This window comes from Notolepis coatsorum (genome assembly GCF_963971535.1).
Source record: "Notolepis coatsorum genome assembly, chromosome: 14".
NCBI classification, from domain to species: Eukaryota; Metazoa; Chordata; class Actinopteri; order Aulopiformes; family Paralepididae; genus Notolepis; species Notolepis coatsorum.
In genome coordinates, this window is record NC_140178.1 from 93058817 (window position 1) to 93075170 (window position 16354).

At 44.3% G+C, this 16354-nt stretch overlaps 1 protein-coding gene across 2 annotated transcripts in view; it reads left to right on the forward strand.

Annotated features, from left to right (window-relative positions):
* Window positions 1–16354, forward strand: part of LOC311240741 (serine/threonine-protein kinase N1-like) — a 222827-nt gene that overhangs the window by 156900 nt on the left and 49573 nt on the right. For both annotated transcript variants that reach the window (XM_084329313.1, XM_084329312.1), the window contains exons 5-9: window positions 7940–8085; window positions 8782–8995; window positions 9497–9688; window positions 15024–15133; window positions 16069–16212. In XM_084329313.1, coding sequence (XP_084185439.1) covers window positions 7940–8085; window positions 8782–8995; window positions 9497–9688; window positions 15024–15133; window positions 16069–16212 — 806 coding nt within the window. The remainder of the gene's footprint in view (window positions 1–7939; window positions 8086–8781; window positions 8996–9496; window positions 9689–15023; window positions 15134–16068; window positions 16213–16354) is intronic.

Below are 16354 nucleotides of genomic sequence, written 5' to 3' on the forward strand. Positions count from 1 at the left end.
TGAAGAGATGTAGAGAGGGGGGGGAGATGATGGAGAGGTGTAGAGAGGGGACCATTATTATTATTATTATTATTATTATTATTATTATTATTATTATTATAACCATTATTGACCCACTGTGGGGCGAGGGTGAATGTCATGCCAGTTTGATAAAGGGTCAATGGGAGGCATGTAGTATTGCACTTTACTTTACTTGCACTTTACTTGTTTACTCAGCCTACCGAGCACATCACAGCACAGAGACCGCCCTCATCAAGATCACTAATGACCTCCTCCTTGCTTCAGACTCCGGACACATCAGCCTCCTCATCCTTCTCGACCTCTCCGCGGCGTTCGACACAATATCCCACTCAGTCCTCCTCAAATGCCTCTCCGACAACCTAGGCATCACCGGTACAGCTCTGTCATGGTTTCATTCATATCTCACTAATAGATCTCAGTTTGTCAGCGTCAGCGGCTCATCCTCCCCCCCGGCCCCAGTCAACCACGGTGTCCCCCAGGGCTCTGTGCTGGGTCCCCTACTATTCACCATTTACATGCTCCCCCTCGGTCAGATTATACGTCACCACGGACTCAACTTCCACTGTTATGCTGATGATACTCAGCTCTACATCAGCACCTCACCATCCTCCCAGCTCCCCCCACAGTCTGTAGTCAACTGCCTCCACGCTATAAAAACCTGGATGGCAACCAAAATTACTTAAACTCAACAGCAAAAAGACAGAGCTCATGGTTGTGGCCCCCAAGGCACTGCTCGGGAAGGTTGGAGATCTCCTCCTCCACGTTGACGGCTGTTCCATCTCCCCGTCTCTCGAAGTCCGTAACCTGGGCGTCACCCTTGACTCCACACTTTCATTTCACTCCACATCAAATCTGTCACCAAGTCTGCCTTCTACCACCTCAGGAACATCTCCCGTCTCCGACCCTCACTCTCAGACTCTGTGGCGGAGACCCTGATCCACTCATTTGTCACCTCCCGGTTGGACTATTGTAATGGAGTCCTGTTCGGGGTACCCAGCAAAGCCCTGGACAGGCTCCAGTATGTCCAGAACTCAGCTGCCAGGGTTCTCACTCACACCAAGCCCTGGCAGCACATCACCCCCACCCTCATCCATCTCCACTGGCTTCCAGTCAGGTTCCGCATCACCTTCAAACTCCTGCTCCTCACCTACAAATCCCTCCATGCCCTCGCCCCCCGGTACCTGTCTGATCTCCTCCACCAGTACACTCCATCCCGGAACCTACGATCCTCTGATCTAGGTCTCCTCTCCATCCCTCGCACCAGGTTACGGACTTTTGGGGACAGAGCCTTCAGCGTGGCGTCCCCTACCCTCTGGAACTCTCTCCCCCCGAAATCCGCAACGCCCCAACCCTGGACACCTTCAAATCCGCTCTAAAAACACACCTCTTCACCAAGGCTTTCCCCATCAGTTAGTTTTAGATTAAATTAGGTCCATTATCCCCTACTTTCCCTCATCCCCTCTTCCCCCTCCCCCCCTACTTTCCTTGCCCTATTTTTTGTCCTGATTGTAAAGCGACCTTGGGTTCTATGAAAGGCGCTATATAAATTTGATTTATTATTATTATTATTACTTTTGTAGTGTTCAGATAACACTAATAACACAAACACAAAGCAGCATTCCTGCTGCATTTCACTACAACAGTAAATCAAAAGTGCAATAATAAATGATTTTGTTAAATGTATACACTTTTATCCTGCTACTAAACAAAACATTCCTGAGTGCTTCATATCCATAACATGCATTTCAGTGTTATAATGTTTTGTTTAGTAGCAGGATAAAAGTTTATACATTTAACAAAATCATTTATTATTGCACTTTTGATTTACTGTTGTAGTGAAATGCAGCAGGAATGCTGCTTTGTGTTTGTTGAGCAGTGGGCTTTAAGTTCATACATTTATTTTATTAGAAGCCTTAATTATAATTGAAAATTTTTGTATATATTTGGGGTTACACAGCAATACTTTTAAATTCAGCTGTTTATAAATTCATAAAGTTGAAATTGCATTACTAAATGCATTTGAAATGGAATAAAAACAAAGTTACAACAAATTATAATTGTTTATATACCTTGTGACTATTAGGGCTATTTGAGTGATGGGGTACTACTGGCGGGACTGCCGATAAACAATGCGGCCCCCCAGATTGATTGTGGACATTTTGTGGCCCTCACCATATACAAAGTTGCCCACCCCTGGGTTAGAGAGAGAGAGAGAGAGAGAGACATGCCTCATCTACTACAGGTTAGAGAGAGAGAGAGAGAGAGAGAGAGAGAGCGAGAGAGAGATGCCTCATCTACTACAGGTTAGAGAGAGAGAGAGAGATATAGACAGACAAGAGAGAGAGAGAGAGACATGCCTCATCTACCACAGGTTAGAGAGAGAGAGAGAGATATATAGACAGACAAGAGAGAGAGAGACATGCCTCATCTACCACAGGTTAGAGAGAGAGAGATCAATATAGACAGACAAGAGAGAGAGAGACATTGATTGATTGATTGCTTGAAAACTTTATTAACAGATTGCAGAATGGGTACATTACAGTTTCGAATTGCGGTCTCCCGTAGGTGTTCTTTGAGTGTTTTTGAAAGTGGGTAGTGATTCACATTCCTTTACAGCTTTGGGTAGGGCGTTCCACATTGATGTGGCATAATTGCTAAACGTGTTTAGTCCCTTGTTTGAGCCGAATCTGGGTTTAACATGATTTGTGGAGCTCCCTCTGGTGTTGTGATCGTGGTATTCACTGACCTTTGGGAAGTATTTTGACATGTACATGGGTACCTTGGTCGTGTAGTGTATCTTGTAGACCAGGCCCATTGCAAGTTGCTGTACTCTGTCGTCTACTCTAAGCCATCCTAGTTTGTCAAAGTGGGCAGGGGTGAGGTGGGTTCTAGGAGTAAGGTCAAGCAGTAGTCTGACCAGTTTGTTTTGAGATGTTTGTAATTTTGTTTTTAGCGCCTTTGAGGTGCTTTGGTATCATGAGGTGCAAGCATAGTCGTAGTACCCTTGAATGAGTGCTCCTGCCAGAGTCTTCAGGGTATTCTTGTTTACCAGTGAGGAGATCCGGTACAAGAATCAAGTTTGTTGGTGACTTTTTTATTACATTGGATGCCATTTTTGTCACAGGAAAGATTTGCCTCTAGGATGGAGCCCAGGTAGGTAATTTCTTCTTTCCTTGTGACAATATTGTCACCCACTGTAACTGAGAAGCCGTCGGTCTTGCTGAGTTTGTTATTTGAACCGAAGAGAATGGACTCTGTTTTGCTCATGTGTAATGATAGTTTGTTATCAGCAAGCCATATGCAGATTTTGCCTAGTTCCGAGCTGAGGGTTTTTTCAACCTGTAACTTGTTCTTGTCAGAGACCAGCAGGGCTGAGTCGTCCGCAAACAGGAACAAGTTGCAGTCACAAGCTGACGACATGTAATTTGCATAAATTAGGAACAGTAGCGGTCCTAGTATGCTTCCTTGTGGAACACCACAGCTCACTGTGAGGGGGGGGATAGGGTACCGTTTACCTCCACCATCTGTTCTCTCCCCTCCAGGTAGGATTGCATCCAGCTCACTGATAGACTATCAAAACCAATTGCTTTTAGCTTGTCAATCAGAATGGTGTGATTGACAGTGTCGAAGGCCTTTTGTAGGTCCAGCATGACCATGCCGCAGTATTTGCCCGCATCCACCTCTTGTTTGATGTGGTTGTTTAAATAGAGAAGGCATGTGTCAGTGGAGTGGGATGTTCTGAAGCCAGATTGGAATTCGTAGATTAGATTTTTTCCCGCGAGGTACTTTTCGACCTGTTCGTATACAATTTTTTCCATGACTTTCGAGATGGAGGTAAGGATAGAAACAGGGCGGTAGTTGCCTGGGTCTAATTTACTGCCTTTTTGTGCAGGGGTGTTACTCTCGCAATTTTGAAGTCCTTGGGGACGTGTCCCTGTTTTATGGAGAGGTTTATTATGTGTGTGATGACTGGGGTGATGGCGGCTGCTGAGTCTCTGAGGAATTTGGAGGGGATGTTGTCATGGCCAGTGGCCTTGTTCGGTTGGAGGGCGCTCAGTTTTTGAGTACCTCATCCAGTTTGAAGTCGTCTTTGTGGACCCCTAAGTTCTTGTAGTATGCTACTATGTGTTCTACCCCATAATGCCCTGAGTGGGAGGGTAGTTTGTTTACCAGTGTTGTGGCTATGTTTGTGAAGATGCCTCACAGGTTAGAGAGAGAGAGAGAGACCAATATACTAGTGTAGACAGACGGGAAGAGAGACAGAGAAAGATGGATCTGAGGGAGAGCGAATGAAAAGGTATGAGTAAGAGATTGCAATGGAGAAAATAGGAGGAAGGGAGAGGAAAGACAGTTTAGCAGAAAGAGGAGGGAGGGAGAGAGAGGGAGAGAGAGAGGGAGGGAGAGTGAAACAGACAGGGAGGGAGCAGAGAGAGAGAGAGGGGAGGCACTGATGCTGGTCATGCAGCAGAGTGGATGGATAGATTTAGACACATAAATACCTCTTAATGGATTCTTCTCATGTCTATTTTTCTCCTCCGTCTCTGTGCCTCTGTATCTCTCCCCTCTCACCGTCTCCTCAGCCCTTTGGCTCCAGAATAGATTTGAGCCAGAGAGTCATCACCTGAGTCATCAGCTACACGCATGTGCACAGGTCACGGAGGCTCAGAACACGCAGAGCTCTAACTTGAACACTAAAAAAACAAATGAAACAAACTTAGGTCACGTAGGCTATACTTAGCGCGGCATGGCCAGTGGTTAGCACTGTTATCTCACAGCACAAAGGTCCTGGGTTGAGTTTAAACCTGATGGGGGGGGGGGGGCTCTGCAAAGAGTTTGCATGTGTTGGCGTGGATTTCCTCTATATAATAATCTGTTCAAAAGGCTCTAATACAGTGAACACTTGATGGTTTATATATATATATATTTTTTAATTATCTTTTTCCCCCTCCTTTTTCCTCCGATTTTCTCCCATCCCAATGTTAGTCGTTATGCCAATTCCCAATCCCCTTCCTGGTCGCTGCGCACTTACCCCCCACAGTCGGTCTGGGAGAGTGGAGGCTATCACGTGCTTCCTCCGACACACGTCTAGCCAATCAACCGCTTCTTACCTGGCAGCGCGGACTCTCACTGAGAGGGTGTAACGTGTGGAAGGATCACACTACCCCCCTTAGATCCTATCCGCGCTGAGCAGGCGCCCGACCGAACTGTAGGAGTCGCTGTTTACAACGACCCGGACCCACCCCGCCAGCTTTCCCACCCTCTAATACTGCCAATTGTATTAGTGTGAACGGCCAGCCAAGCTGGTGACACGCCGGGAGCTGGATTCGAACAGGCGAATCCAGCGTCTCCGGCGTTGGTGATGAACGCAATCTCCGCTACGCCACCTGACCGCCCCGATGGTTTATATTCTGATTCAATTCTCAATATCCCTGAAGAAGGCCATGTAGGCCGAAACATGTCGGTTTTTTAAAAGAAATGTTCTAAATAATGTAAGCCAATAAATAAAGGGCTTTTTAAAAATGTGTAGAGCTGCCTTGGATCTCAACCTTTCCTTTTACACATGTTTGCTTATAACCCTAAATCCTTACCTTAACCTGACCTTTAACCTCCCTGGATAAGTCACGCCTAACCTAAGTTACAACAGACATGGCCTACAGAGCCATTCCAAGGAAATAGGCACAATTGCTGTTTTCTAGTGGGTTTAAAATATGATGCTCGGAACAGTAGTGATTGCAATTAATGGGAAATCAATATTTTAAAATGAATGGTATGAGAGTGGTATTTTATTAAATTATTTATTAGATTGCAATGCTATCCTTTTGGATTATATAATGTCAATACGATTTGTAAAGCAATCCCCTTATCACTAATTCAGTTAATCCAAAACACATTAATATATTTGAATATTAAACCAGTATTGCCATATTTATTGATTAAAGATTGTAATTTAAATGATAACAAATCTAATGACACATGTATTAGTACTGTTCTAAAATCTAAAGTGTTTTTGTTTGTATAGTTCTGTTTTTTTCATTTTCTTTCTGTTCTTTTGACTTTTTGTATGCTTTAACCTCTTAACAGGCACCCAGAAAAGTGGCAATTTTTCTTACTTGAACTTGAGGACTGCATACTTTTTTTGCAAAGCTTAGCTTTATACTTATAGCACATGCATGAGCCTGGTCTCTTTTGAAAGATAACATTCTGAAGTTACTAATGCAAAAAAGGAAAATCACTTTTAGTGCTAATGAAATGGAGTAACAGAGGTCTGAACTTGAACTTTTGTACTCACATTTCTCTGTAGTGGTTGCAAGATTCCATATTCCAATATTCCAGCATAGAGGTATAAGCTGGAAAACACCACGGTTCCATAGCCTGAAGTCTTATGTAGTACAGATCAACATTTTATAAAAATCCGTTCTCGCTCGTCAACTTTCACCAAGTTCCCTTATTCGCACCCCCCTCCCACCCCCACGTGGGGTATCGTTGGAAACGTATACTCGTTGGCTACAATACTGACCAATCATTTTTGCCATCAGCGGATGACTGGCAGTTCTGGAGTATCTGGAGTCCGGGGTGGTCATCTGACACGCGGCGTGTAAAAAGACGCTCGCCGGACATATCATCATGTAACTCGAGAACCAAGGCACGGATTTGGTCGAGTGAGGTGGCGTTCGAATGGCAACAAATAGATCTTTCGAATGGTATATTATATGTTCTGCGATAAATGCAGGCCCGAGCCGACGCTCGCAAAGTGCCGTGACTTGCGTGCAAGTACAAAACAGCACGTATATATGCCACCACCTGTTAACTCATTCACAGCCAGCAGCTTTCGCCATCTGCACTGTTTGATGCCAGCCTTAATGACCATTTTAGCTATGTTTGCAGACCCATCGTGTGTTCTCTATTATAGCTATGGAGACAATGGTATGGCTAATTTTACAGGCATTGTTCATAGTCATTACTGACTAATCGGCTCATTTCTACACACTGTAGTTTGTTATGTGCTACACGCTAAACAGCGCCCCATTTCCGGAATAATCCAGTCTTTTTCCATAGATTGCGAGATAGGACGCATTATATGGAATAAGCCCGAATCGTTCTGGTTGATTCCCTGAAACCCCAAATACTCCCAAATCGAAGGTATATAACATGTACGTATGTACCTTCACAAAATCATCAAGGGGGGGAGGGGGGGGTAGTCTTACCCCGAAAATCCGATCGCTAGAAAACGCTCTGTTTATGTCCGGTAAAGTAAGCCACTGTGATCGTTACAGAAACATGTTTCAGATTCGGTAAAATAGACATTGGGGGTCCTTACCTTAGCCAGGAGGTACCTCAAAAGAATAATTCCAATGATCCCATTGGCGATTGCGATTACTCGTTTATATGTAATTACACGTGTTTACGGGACACTATAGGTTTTGAGGCGAGCAGATCTGCTAGCGATTGCTTTGCAGAAGCCCCCCCCCCCCCCCCCCCCCCCCCCCCAGAGCGAGTCTCGATAGTCCATTTCATTCATTGCCTCTCCTGTTCCCTTTCTATCAGAGTTCAAAAGGTAGGCAATACTGCCACCTGGTGATATTCGATCGTCATTGCAATTCCAACGTAGGTAGATGAATCATAGACACCTAGATGGCTCCGGCTGACCATATAGAACGGGGATCAAAGGAAAATGTCTCAACTTGAGTATACTCGAGTTTCTGGCGCTCAACCGTTGGCGAGATAACCCGACTATACTCTGGTATGGCCGTGAAAGAGTTAAGAGGTAAAATATGTTTAATAAAATAAAATAGAGTAAACCCTATTACAAGATCCGGTAAATCAACCACTCCTCAAGCCTGTTGTATTTGTACTCAATTCACTGTTTGTATTTGACTTAGTGTTCACCCTGTATTCTCGCTTGGCCCTCCTCTCCCAGGTAAGCTGGACTCGGGGGGCGTGGAGCTCCGCGTGGAGGAGCTGTGGCATCACTACCGTGTGGAGCACGCCATGGCCGAGGGAGCCAAGAACATGCTGCGGATGCTGGGAGCCGGCAGGGTCCAGGACAAGAAGGCCATGGCAGAGGTCGGTGCTCACGGAGCTGATGGAAAGTCACTTTGGGGGCCAATCCCCTTCCCTTGGCCCTATCCCTAGTCTTGGAGTGCCCTCGGCTGGGTAGCTGCACTTTCAGAACGGAGCTACAGGGGAAGGGGTTGAAATCTTTACCCAGGAAATGGGTACCCCTCGCTACGTCATCAGATTCAGATTATTACACGGGCTGGTGCAATCTGAATGAGGCTCACTGAAACTGACTGTACGCACAAAGTAGATGTCAGTGAGCCACAGTCAGCCTGTATAGACAGTGGTTTGTGGCCAACCATCTAGAGCAGGGATCACCAACATGGTGCCCGCGGCAAGCCTGGGTGTATAAAGTGTTGAATATCTGTTTCCCACCTTGTTCAGTCAATGTTGATAATTATAGTGAGAAATCATTAACGTGATCAGTGTCTTCACAAAGATGAGTATCTTTTATCATTGATAATAAATATATAACTAAAGTCAAACTGAGCAAATGTGTTATTTCAGAAGAGTGTACCAAACTGCTAGCCCTTCGTATGACTCAGTACCCATGAAGTAGCTCTCAGTTTCAAAAAGTGACCCCTGGTCTAGAGCTGGTATGAGGAACTGAGAGAGGACTCTACTGAGCAACATCGTCACTGGTAGCTAAGAAATAACGTTAGTCCAACCATCCGAACTGTCTCTTTAAACCTCTCCCCCCAGGCGCAGTGTGGTCTGAGCGAGTCGTCCCAGCGCCTGGACCTGCTGAGGGGCTCCCTGGAGCAGAGGCTGCAGGAGCTCCCAGAGGACCACCCCAAGGCCTGCCTCATCAAGGAGGAGCTGGTCCTGGCCTCGTCCTCGGCGTTCAGCGCCCTCCACAGCACCCCCTATGTCCACAACCAGTACAGCACCCTCTGCAAGCCCTCGCCTCTCACTGGTAAACACAGTAGACATGGATGTGGCAAGGGATGTGAAAACACATTTTTATCATTTTCTTTTTTGGATGGGGACGGCACAATATCATACCTGGCTGGCGGCGTAGGGGCTGGGGAAATATGACGAGTGTAAGAGTGTGACATTGAGTTTATTTACAGTACATTCATATTCCTAGATGGAATATTACTATTATTACTGTGCAAACGGAGATATGAGATTATCTTATAAACTTATAAAACAGGATGTTTTTTTTTAAAGCACCAACTCTTAACCCGAATTCGAGAATTCTGAGTGTCCCGAATATTATGTGAATATGAATGTGTTAAACATACCCATTGTGTATTGTCTCTGTTTTTCTGACATCTGTTTGTGTTTCTGTATCCTTCTCTCTCTCTCTCTCTCTCTCTCTCTCTCTCTCTCTCTCTCTCTCTCTCTCTCTCTCTCTCTCCCTACTCTCTCTCTCTCTCTCTCTCTCTCTCCCCCCCCCCCCTCCCTCCTCCAGGTTCCCTGCAGGTGCGTCTGCTGGGCTGCGTGGGGCTGCTGGAGGTGGTCCCTGGCCGCAGTAAGGGCGTGACGGTGGTGCTTCCCTCCTACAGTCCAGACGGACGCTCCTCCTTCAAGCTGAGCGGCCTGTACAGCCGCAGCAGCAGCAGCATGAGCCTGAAGATGCCCAGCAGGACCGACGAGCTCTCCTGTGAGTGGAGCCTGCGTGTGTTCACCACGCACACTGCACTCATCTGTTCTGCTATTAGAATTGTATAATAATCATTCATTCATTGAAACCTTTATTTATTCTCCCTCATTTTCAATGTCGTCGAGACTTTACAGACATTTCAATTAGGGATGCTCGATATTGGCTTTTTTACCGATACCGTTATACCGATATTGTCCAACTCTTAATTTCCGATACCGATATCAACCGATACCGATATATGCAGGGTTTCCCCCCCAAAAAACTGAATAATTTCAGGTAATTAACATTAACATTATGCATACTTTTGACAATAAATAAAATCAGAATTTGTTCTTACTTGCTTGCCTGGGTAAATAAAGGTTATAGAAATGTTAAATTTAAAAAAAAATAATTTAAACCAATACCGATACGATATCACATTTTAATGCCAATATCGGACGATAATATTGGACATCCCTAATTTCAATGCACACATTTCTACAATATAACAATAATAAATATTAATAACTATCTATATAGTACTTTTTTTCACACATGGACCGCAGTCCAGAGTGCCCCCACAGCAATTAGTATAAAATTAACATAAAATCAGCACACAATTGACAGAATAAAAAACAATGCATAAATTGCAGGCATAAGAATAGGTATAAAAGACAATAAAATTAGTGCAATGTAAACGTGCAGACTTAAGAATAGGCATAAAATAATTACAATAGTACAATGTCGCTCGAAGGCATGTGAACCCCCCCGGAACAGTCAGTCCCCCAAACACCCCACACATCAATCCCTACCAGATCCCCATCCAAGACCCCCCCCCCCCCCCCCCCCCCAAAAAAACACGCCATGGCCGAAGGAAAACACAAACAGCCCGCGTGCCACTCACACCACCATGCACGGCGACAGGAATCTTTATTTAATCTGGATGGATCATTGATAGATAATTCACAATGATGTCGAGAATAACCACACACAATAAATTCAAAATGAAAACAAGTCAATCAATTAAACATTAAAGCAACTGCATACTGGGGTGACATTTTAACTGACCAATGGATACTAATCCTTTACAGGTAGCCAATTTGTTTCTGCAGTTTACTGGCAAGATTGTTATGGTATTTAAATGTAGATTTGTCATTAAGCCAGATGCCAAGATATTTGTATTCTGTTACTCTCTCAATGCCCTCAACTGAATTAATTTGGTTTGCATTAAGTACCAGTTTAAGATGAATAAGCGCATCTTGTAGATGTAGAGCATTAAATGAGAGTTGCAGTTGTACAGAATCAGCAATACAATGAAACAATATTATTAATATAAATGGTAAATAAGTATTTTGTAATGGAAGAACTCTGACTGGACTTTCCCCATTTTCACACACTAAAGTCTCTCAAACAAATGGCTCTGAAACCAACTGCAAGCCTTTGAATCAAAGTCAACGCTATATAGTCATTTTAAAAGAAGAGAGTGATCAACTTGATCATTATTATGTCAGTATTCTAAGTCTATAGTCAAAAGTAGAGGTATTAGGACAGTGAACTAAAGTTATTTAAAAATAAAATTTAGCTGTTTCTTTATTATTTGTCATACAGAAATACAGAATACTTTGCATGAAATGTTTCTTTCTTTTTTCTGTTGTCCGTGTTTCAAAGTGGTTCAACATCAAGGCCCACAAGGACCCATAATCTTAACACATTCGGGGCCATTGGGGCCCGTCTAATCTCACTCTATGAGGCCAGCTTTTCATTACAAGGTTTCACTGTGCGTGAGGTTGTTTGTAGAACTAAATCTATATTTTATATTATTGCTATGTGTCCATTGTCATTGTCAATTGACAGTATAAACCTTCCCTTCAATATGCCATAAAGAAAAAAAAATGTCATCAATACGCTCCCATTTTATAGCGTCGTGAATATGAACGTTATATCGGATTGGTCTAGGGTAATTCCTGCAAAGCTAGTTATAGGGCGCTAAGCTAATAACGTTAAATCGATTGCCGTTTCGGCCCTACACAGAGTTAAAAATCAAAATGCATATGATCGGTATCATGGTCCACCATGAATGCATGAAAGGGGGGGGGGGGGGGGGCGGGGGAAGTCGTTTCTGATTATTGATTACCAATAACGGCATTCGTTATTACAACATCATACGTTGACCGGGTGGATGGCTATGAGAACAAGGCCCGATCAAGCTGAAATTGATGTCAAATCGCTCTTACCTGTGGCCGGTTGGATTCCAAAAATTCTTTCCCAGTTATTGATCACCATCTGGTAGATCGATATGTCAATTGGCTGATGCTATATTCCTTTACTGCATACTGAATTCGGCGTCGCAATAGGTATTCCAGGCGATCGGTTGAAGCCATAGCTTCAGGCTAACAGAAAAGTTAACCCGGAATGAAAAAAAATGTACACCCGGTCTGCAACAGGGAAAACTGCATTCTCGAGACAGCGCCACTACCAGGATCTGGCCGGTACTGCACTTTCGGAGTCCGGATATGCCGTTTCCAGCCAACATACAGCTCCGTGACATTGAGTAGGATATTAAAATGGAATAAAAGCAAAAACGAGTTTAACACGTAAATATACGTGGTTGGCCTCCAACGGTCGGATCCCAATAACGTATATATACGTGGTTGGCCACGAAACGGTTAAAGGTAGAATCTGTAATGTTGTCAAACAGTGACCTTTAGGCAAAAGATGACAACATGGCACTGCGCTTTGTTTACAGTTTTAGTTTTTGTCTGATGTGTGGATTGGATTTCAGTGGGTATAGAGGAGGGGTTGCTACTGCTGGCCACACCTCGGGTTCCACCAAGAGAGGTCTGGAGAAATTCACAGTAGGGCTGGGGCGATTAATCGAGTTTGAATTTCAATGACAATGTTGGCTTCCGACGATCATGAAAACGAGTGATAAAACGATTATTGTGCCAAAACAAAAAGGTAAACAAAGCGCAATACCAAGCAGCAGCATTACAGACTCTACCTTTAAGCTTCTCATGGCTCATATTCATCTAATAATGTTAAATTATGAATACACTGCAGATGAGCCTCCAGCAATAAGGAAGAGCTGTAGTTCACTACTCCAATACTTACACTATAGGCAGGGCTTGAACTGAAGGGTGTTTTACGACGTCCAGGGGATGATACAACATAGAATAGAATAGAAGCACGAAAGGGCCTACCTGGAAGAGGTAGAGAACCTGTCACAGTGGTGTCAGGAGAACTGCCTCTCCCTGAACGTCAGCAAAACAAAAGAGATGATTGTGGACTTCAGGAGGTCGGGGGTCAAGGACTACAGCCCCCTCAGCATCGATGGGGCACCGGTTGAGAGAGTGAACAGTTTCAAGTACCTCGGAGCCCACATATCCGAGGACTTGACATGGACCACACACATTGACAGTGTTGTGAAGAAGGCACGACAACGCCTCTACTTCCTCAGGCGCCTAAGGAAGTTCCAAGTCAGTCAGAAGATCCTTAGGAACTTCTACTCATGTACAATAGAGAGCATCCTGACCGGCAACATCACCTCCTGGTTTGGGAATAGCACTGCACAAGACCGTAGCAGACTACAAAGAGTGACACGTTCAGCCGAACGCACAATTGGAGGGGGGCTTCCCACCCTCCAGAACATTTACATCAAGCGGTGCAAGGGGAAGGCTAAGAGAATTATTAAGGACTCGAGCCACCCGAACAACTGCCTCTTTGAACTGCTGCGGTCAGGCAAGCGATACCGGAGTCTTAAGGCGAGCACAGAAAGACTCAGAAGAAGCTTCTATCCCCAGGCCATCAGGCTGCTAAACGAACAATAATCGCTAAACGAACAATAATCACTATGCAACAACCATCAAATGCACACAGCACACACACCCACACGCACACACTCACTCAAACAAACAACACACTGCAGCACCCACTCTCCACACTTTAGATCACACAAACACACTTACACTTTATATTTATTGATAAAGGATTTGCACTACAACTCGTACACCTACTGTGAATTGTACCTAAATTGCACCTCGTCCCATTTCTCCATTTCTGCCTTGCACTATATAGTATTGTATATTAGTACACTGCACAGTATTGTATATTGTATGGTAACTATGTCTATTCTGCATCGAACATTGTACATATGTCTAAACTGAACACTGTGACCTCTTTTTTTACTTCTAATTTTACTATGTTTTTATTTCATACTTATCTTGTCTTGCACAGTCTCTGGAGCGCAACAGTAAGAAGCATTTTGTACAAAAGTATTCTGTACTTCTGTATGACAACTATTAAAGAAACTTGAAACTTGAAAAGAAGTACTGTATTGATCCCGAGGGAAATTCAGCAAAAACATGTGTCTGCGGATGGTACAAAACACATGTAGGAATGGTCCCGAGATGGTAGATTAATTGAGGCTGAATTCATATACAACCAAATTCTTTGGGGAGTTGGGACAGTTCCTCTTCAGTTTGGGCCGAAATAAAACTGTGTTTTGTGTCGGTTCTGGGACGGTTGTGACATTGTTTTTTTTTTTATTGTAAGCCCTTCCTTTACGCTGTAAATCTGTCTGCCTTGGGTCAATTTCCACAGTGATCTATCTACTCTGATAACCTTTCCTGTTCATAGTATATTCTCGTGATGTGTCAATATAGCCACGGTTGTCGTTTAATGCGGTCGTTCTCAAACTTGTCAAGGGCCCCAAAATGAATACTGGCCAGGCTGGGGATCCCCATTTATCTGAGAAAACCTGGGGATGGGTCCTCGGACCCCACTTTGAGAACCACTGATCACCTGCTATTTGATTACATTCGCCTGTTGGTTTGCCAACCAAGATGTCTGCCATGGAATACTATATGAATAGATGGTGTTAAACTGTGCGTATACAATGTGTGACTTTGTGTTAAACTGTGCGTATACAATGTGTGACTTTGTGTTAAACTGTGCGTATACAATGTGTGACTTTGTGTTAAACTGTGCGTATACAATGTGTGACTTTGTGTTAAACTGTGCGTATACAATGTGTGACTTTGTGTTAAATTGTGCGTATACAATGTGTGACTTTGTGTTAAACTGTGCGTATACAATGTGTGACTTTGTGTTAAACTGTGCGTATACAATGTGTGACTTTGTGTTAAACTGTGCGTATACAATGTGTGACTTTGTGTTAAACTGTGCGTATACAATGTGTGACTTTGTGTTAAACTGTGCGTATACAATGTGTGACTTTGTGTTAAACTGTGTGTATACAATGTGTGACTTTGTGTTAAACTGTGCGTATACAATGTGTGACTTTGTGTTAAACTGTGCGTATACAATGTGTGACTTTGTGTGCGCTGTGTTTGCACAGCGGAGGTGAGTGCCGTGTTGAAGCTGGAGAACGCAGTGGTTGGCCAGACGTGCTGGAGGACAGTAGGGGAGCTGGCCTGGGAGCAGGCCTTTACTGTGGAGCTGGAGAGAGTACGTCTAGTAGTTTATACACAACACATGCCTCTCTCTCTCTCTCTCTCTCTCTCTCTGCAGCTCACTGGTAAACATAACCATGACATAGCACTGCATCTTGTCTCCATCTACAGTACTTTAACCTGTATCTTCTCTCTCCTCTGCAGTCTAGAGAGATGGAGATAGCGTTGTACTTTAACCTGTATCTTCTCTCTCCTCTACAGTCTAGAGAGATGGAGATGGCTGTGTACTTTAACCTGTATCTTCTCTCTCCTCTGCAGTCTAGAGAGATGGAGATAGCCGTGTACTTTAACCTATAGTATCTTCTCTCTAGAGAGATGGAGATGGCTGTGTACTTTAACCTGTATCTTCTCTCTCCTCTGCAGTCTAGAGAGATGGAGATGGCTGTGTACTTTAACCTGTATCTTCTCTCTCCTCTGCAGTCTAGAGAGATGGAGATAGCGTTGTACTTTAACCTGTATCTTCTCTCTCCTCTGCAGTCTAGAGAGATGGAGATAGCGTTGTACTTTAACCTGTATCTTCTCTCTCCTCTACAGTCTAGAGAGATGGAGATGGCTGTGTACTTTAACCTGTATCTTCTCTCTCCTCTGCAGTCTAGAGAGATGGAGATAGCGTTGTACTTTAACCTGTATCTTCTCTCTCCTCTGCAGTCTAGAGAGATGGAGATGGCTGTGTACTTTAACCTGTATCTTCTCTCTCCTTTACAGTCTAGAGAGATGGAGATGGCCGTGTACTTTAACCTGTATCTTCTCTCTCCTCTGCAGTCTAGAGAGATGGAGATGGCTGTGTACTTTAACCTGTATCTTCTCTCTCCTTTACAGTCTAGAGAGATGGAGATGGCCGTGTACTTTAACCTGTATCTTCTCTCTCCTCTGCAGTCTAGAGAGATGGAGATGGCTGTGTACTTTAACCTGTATCTTCTCTCTCTGCAGTCTAGAGAGATGGAGATAGCGGTGTACTGGAGAGACTACCGGTCGCTGTGTGCTTTGAAATACCTGAAGCTGGAAGACTTTCTGGACAACCAGAGGCACCAAATCAAACTGGAGCTGGAACCACAGGGCCTGCTGCTGGCTGAGGTACTGGAAACACACACACACACGCACGCACGCACGCACGCACGCACGCACGCACTCACTCACTCACTCACTCACTCACTCACTCACTCGCACACGCACACGCACACGCACACGCACACACTCACATGCACGCACAGACATG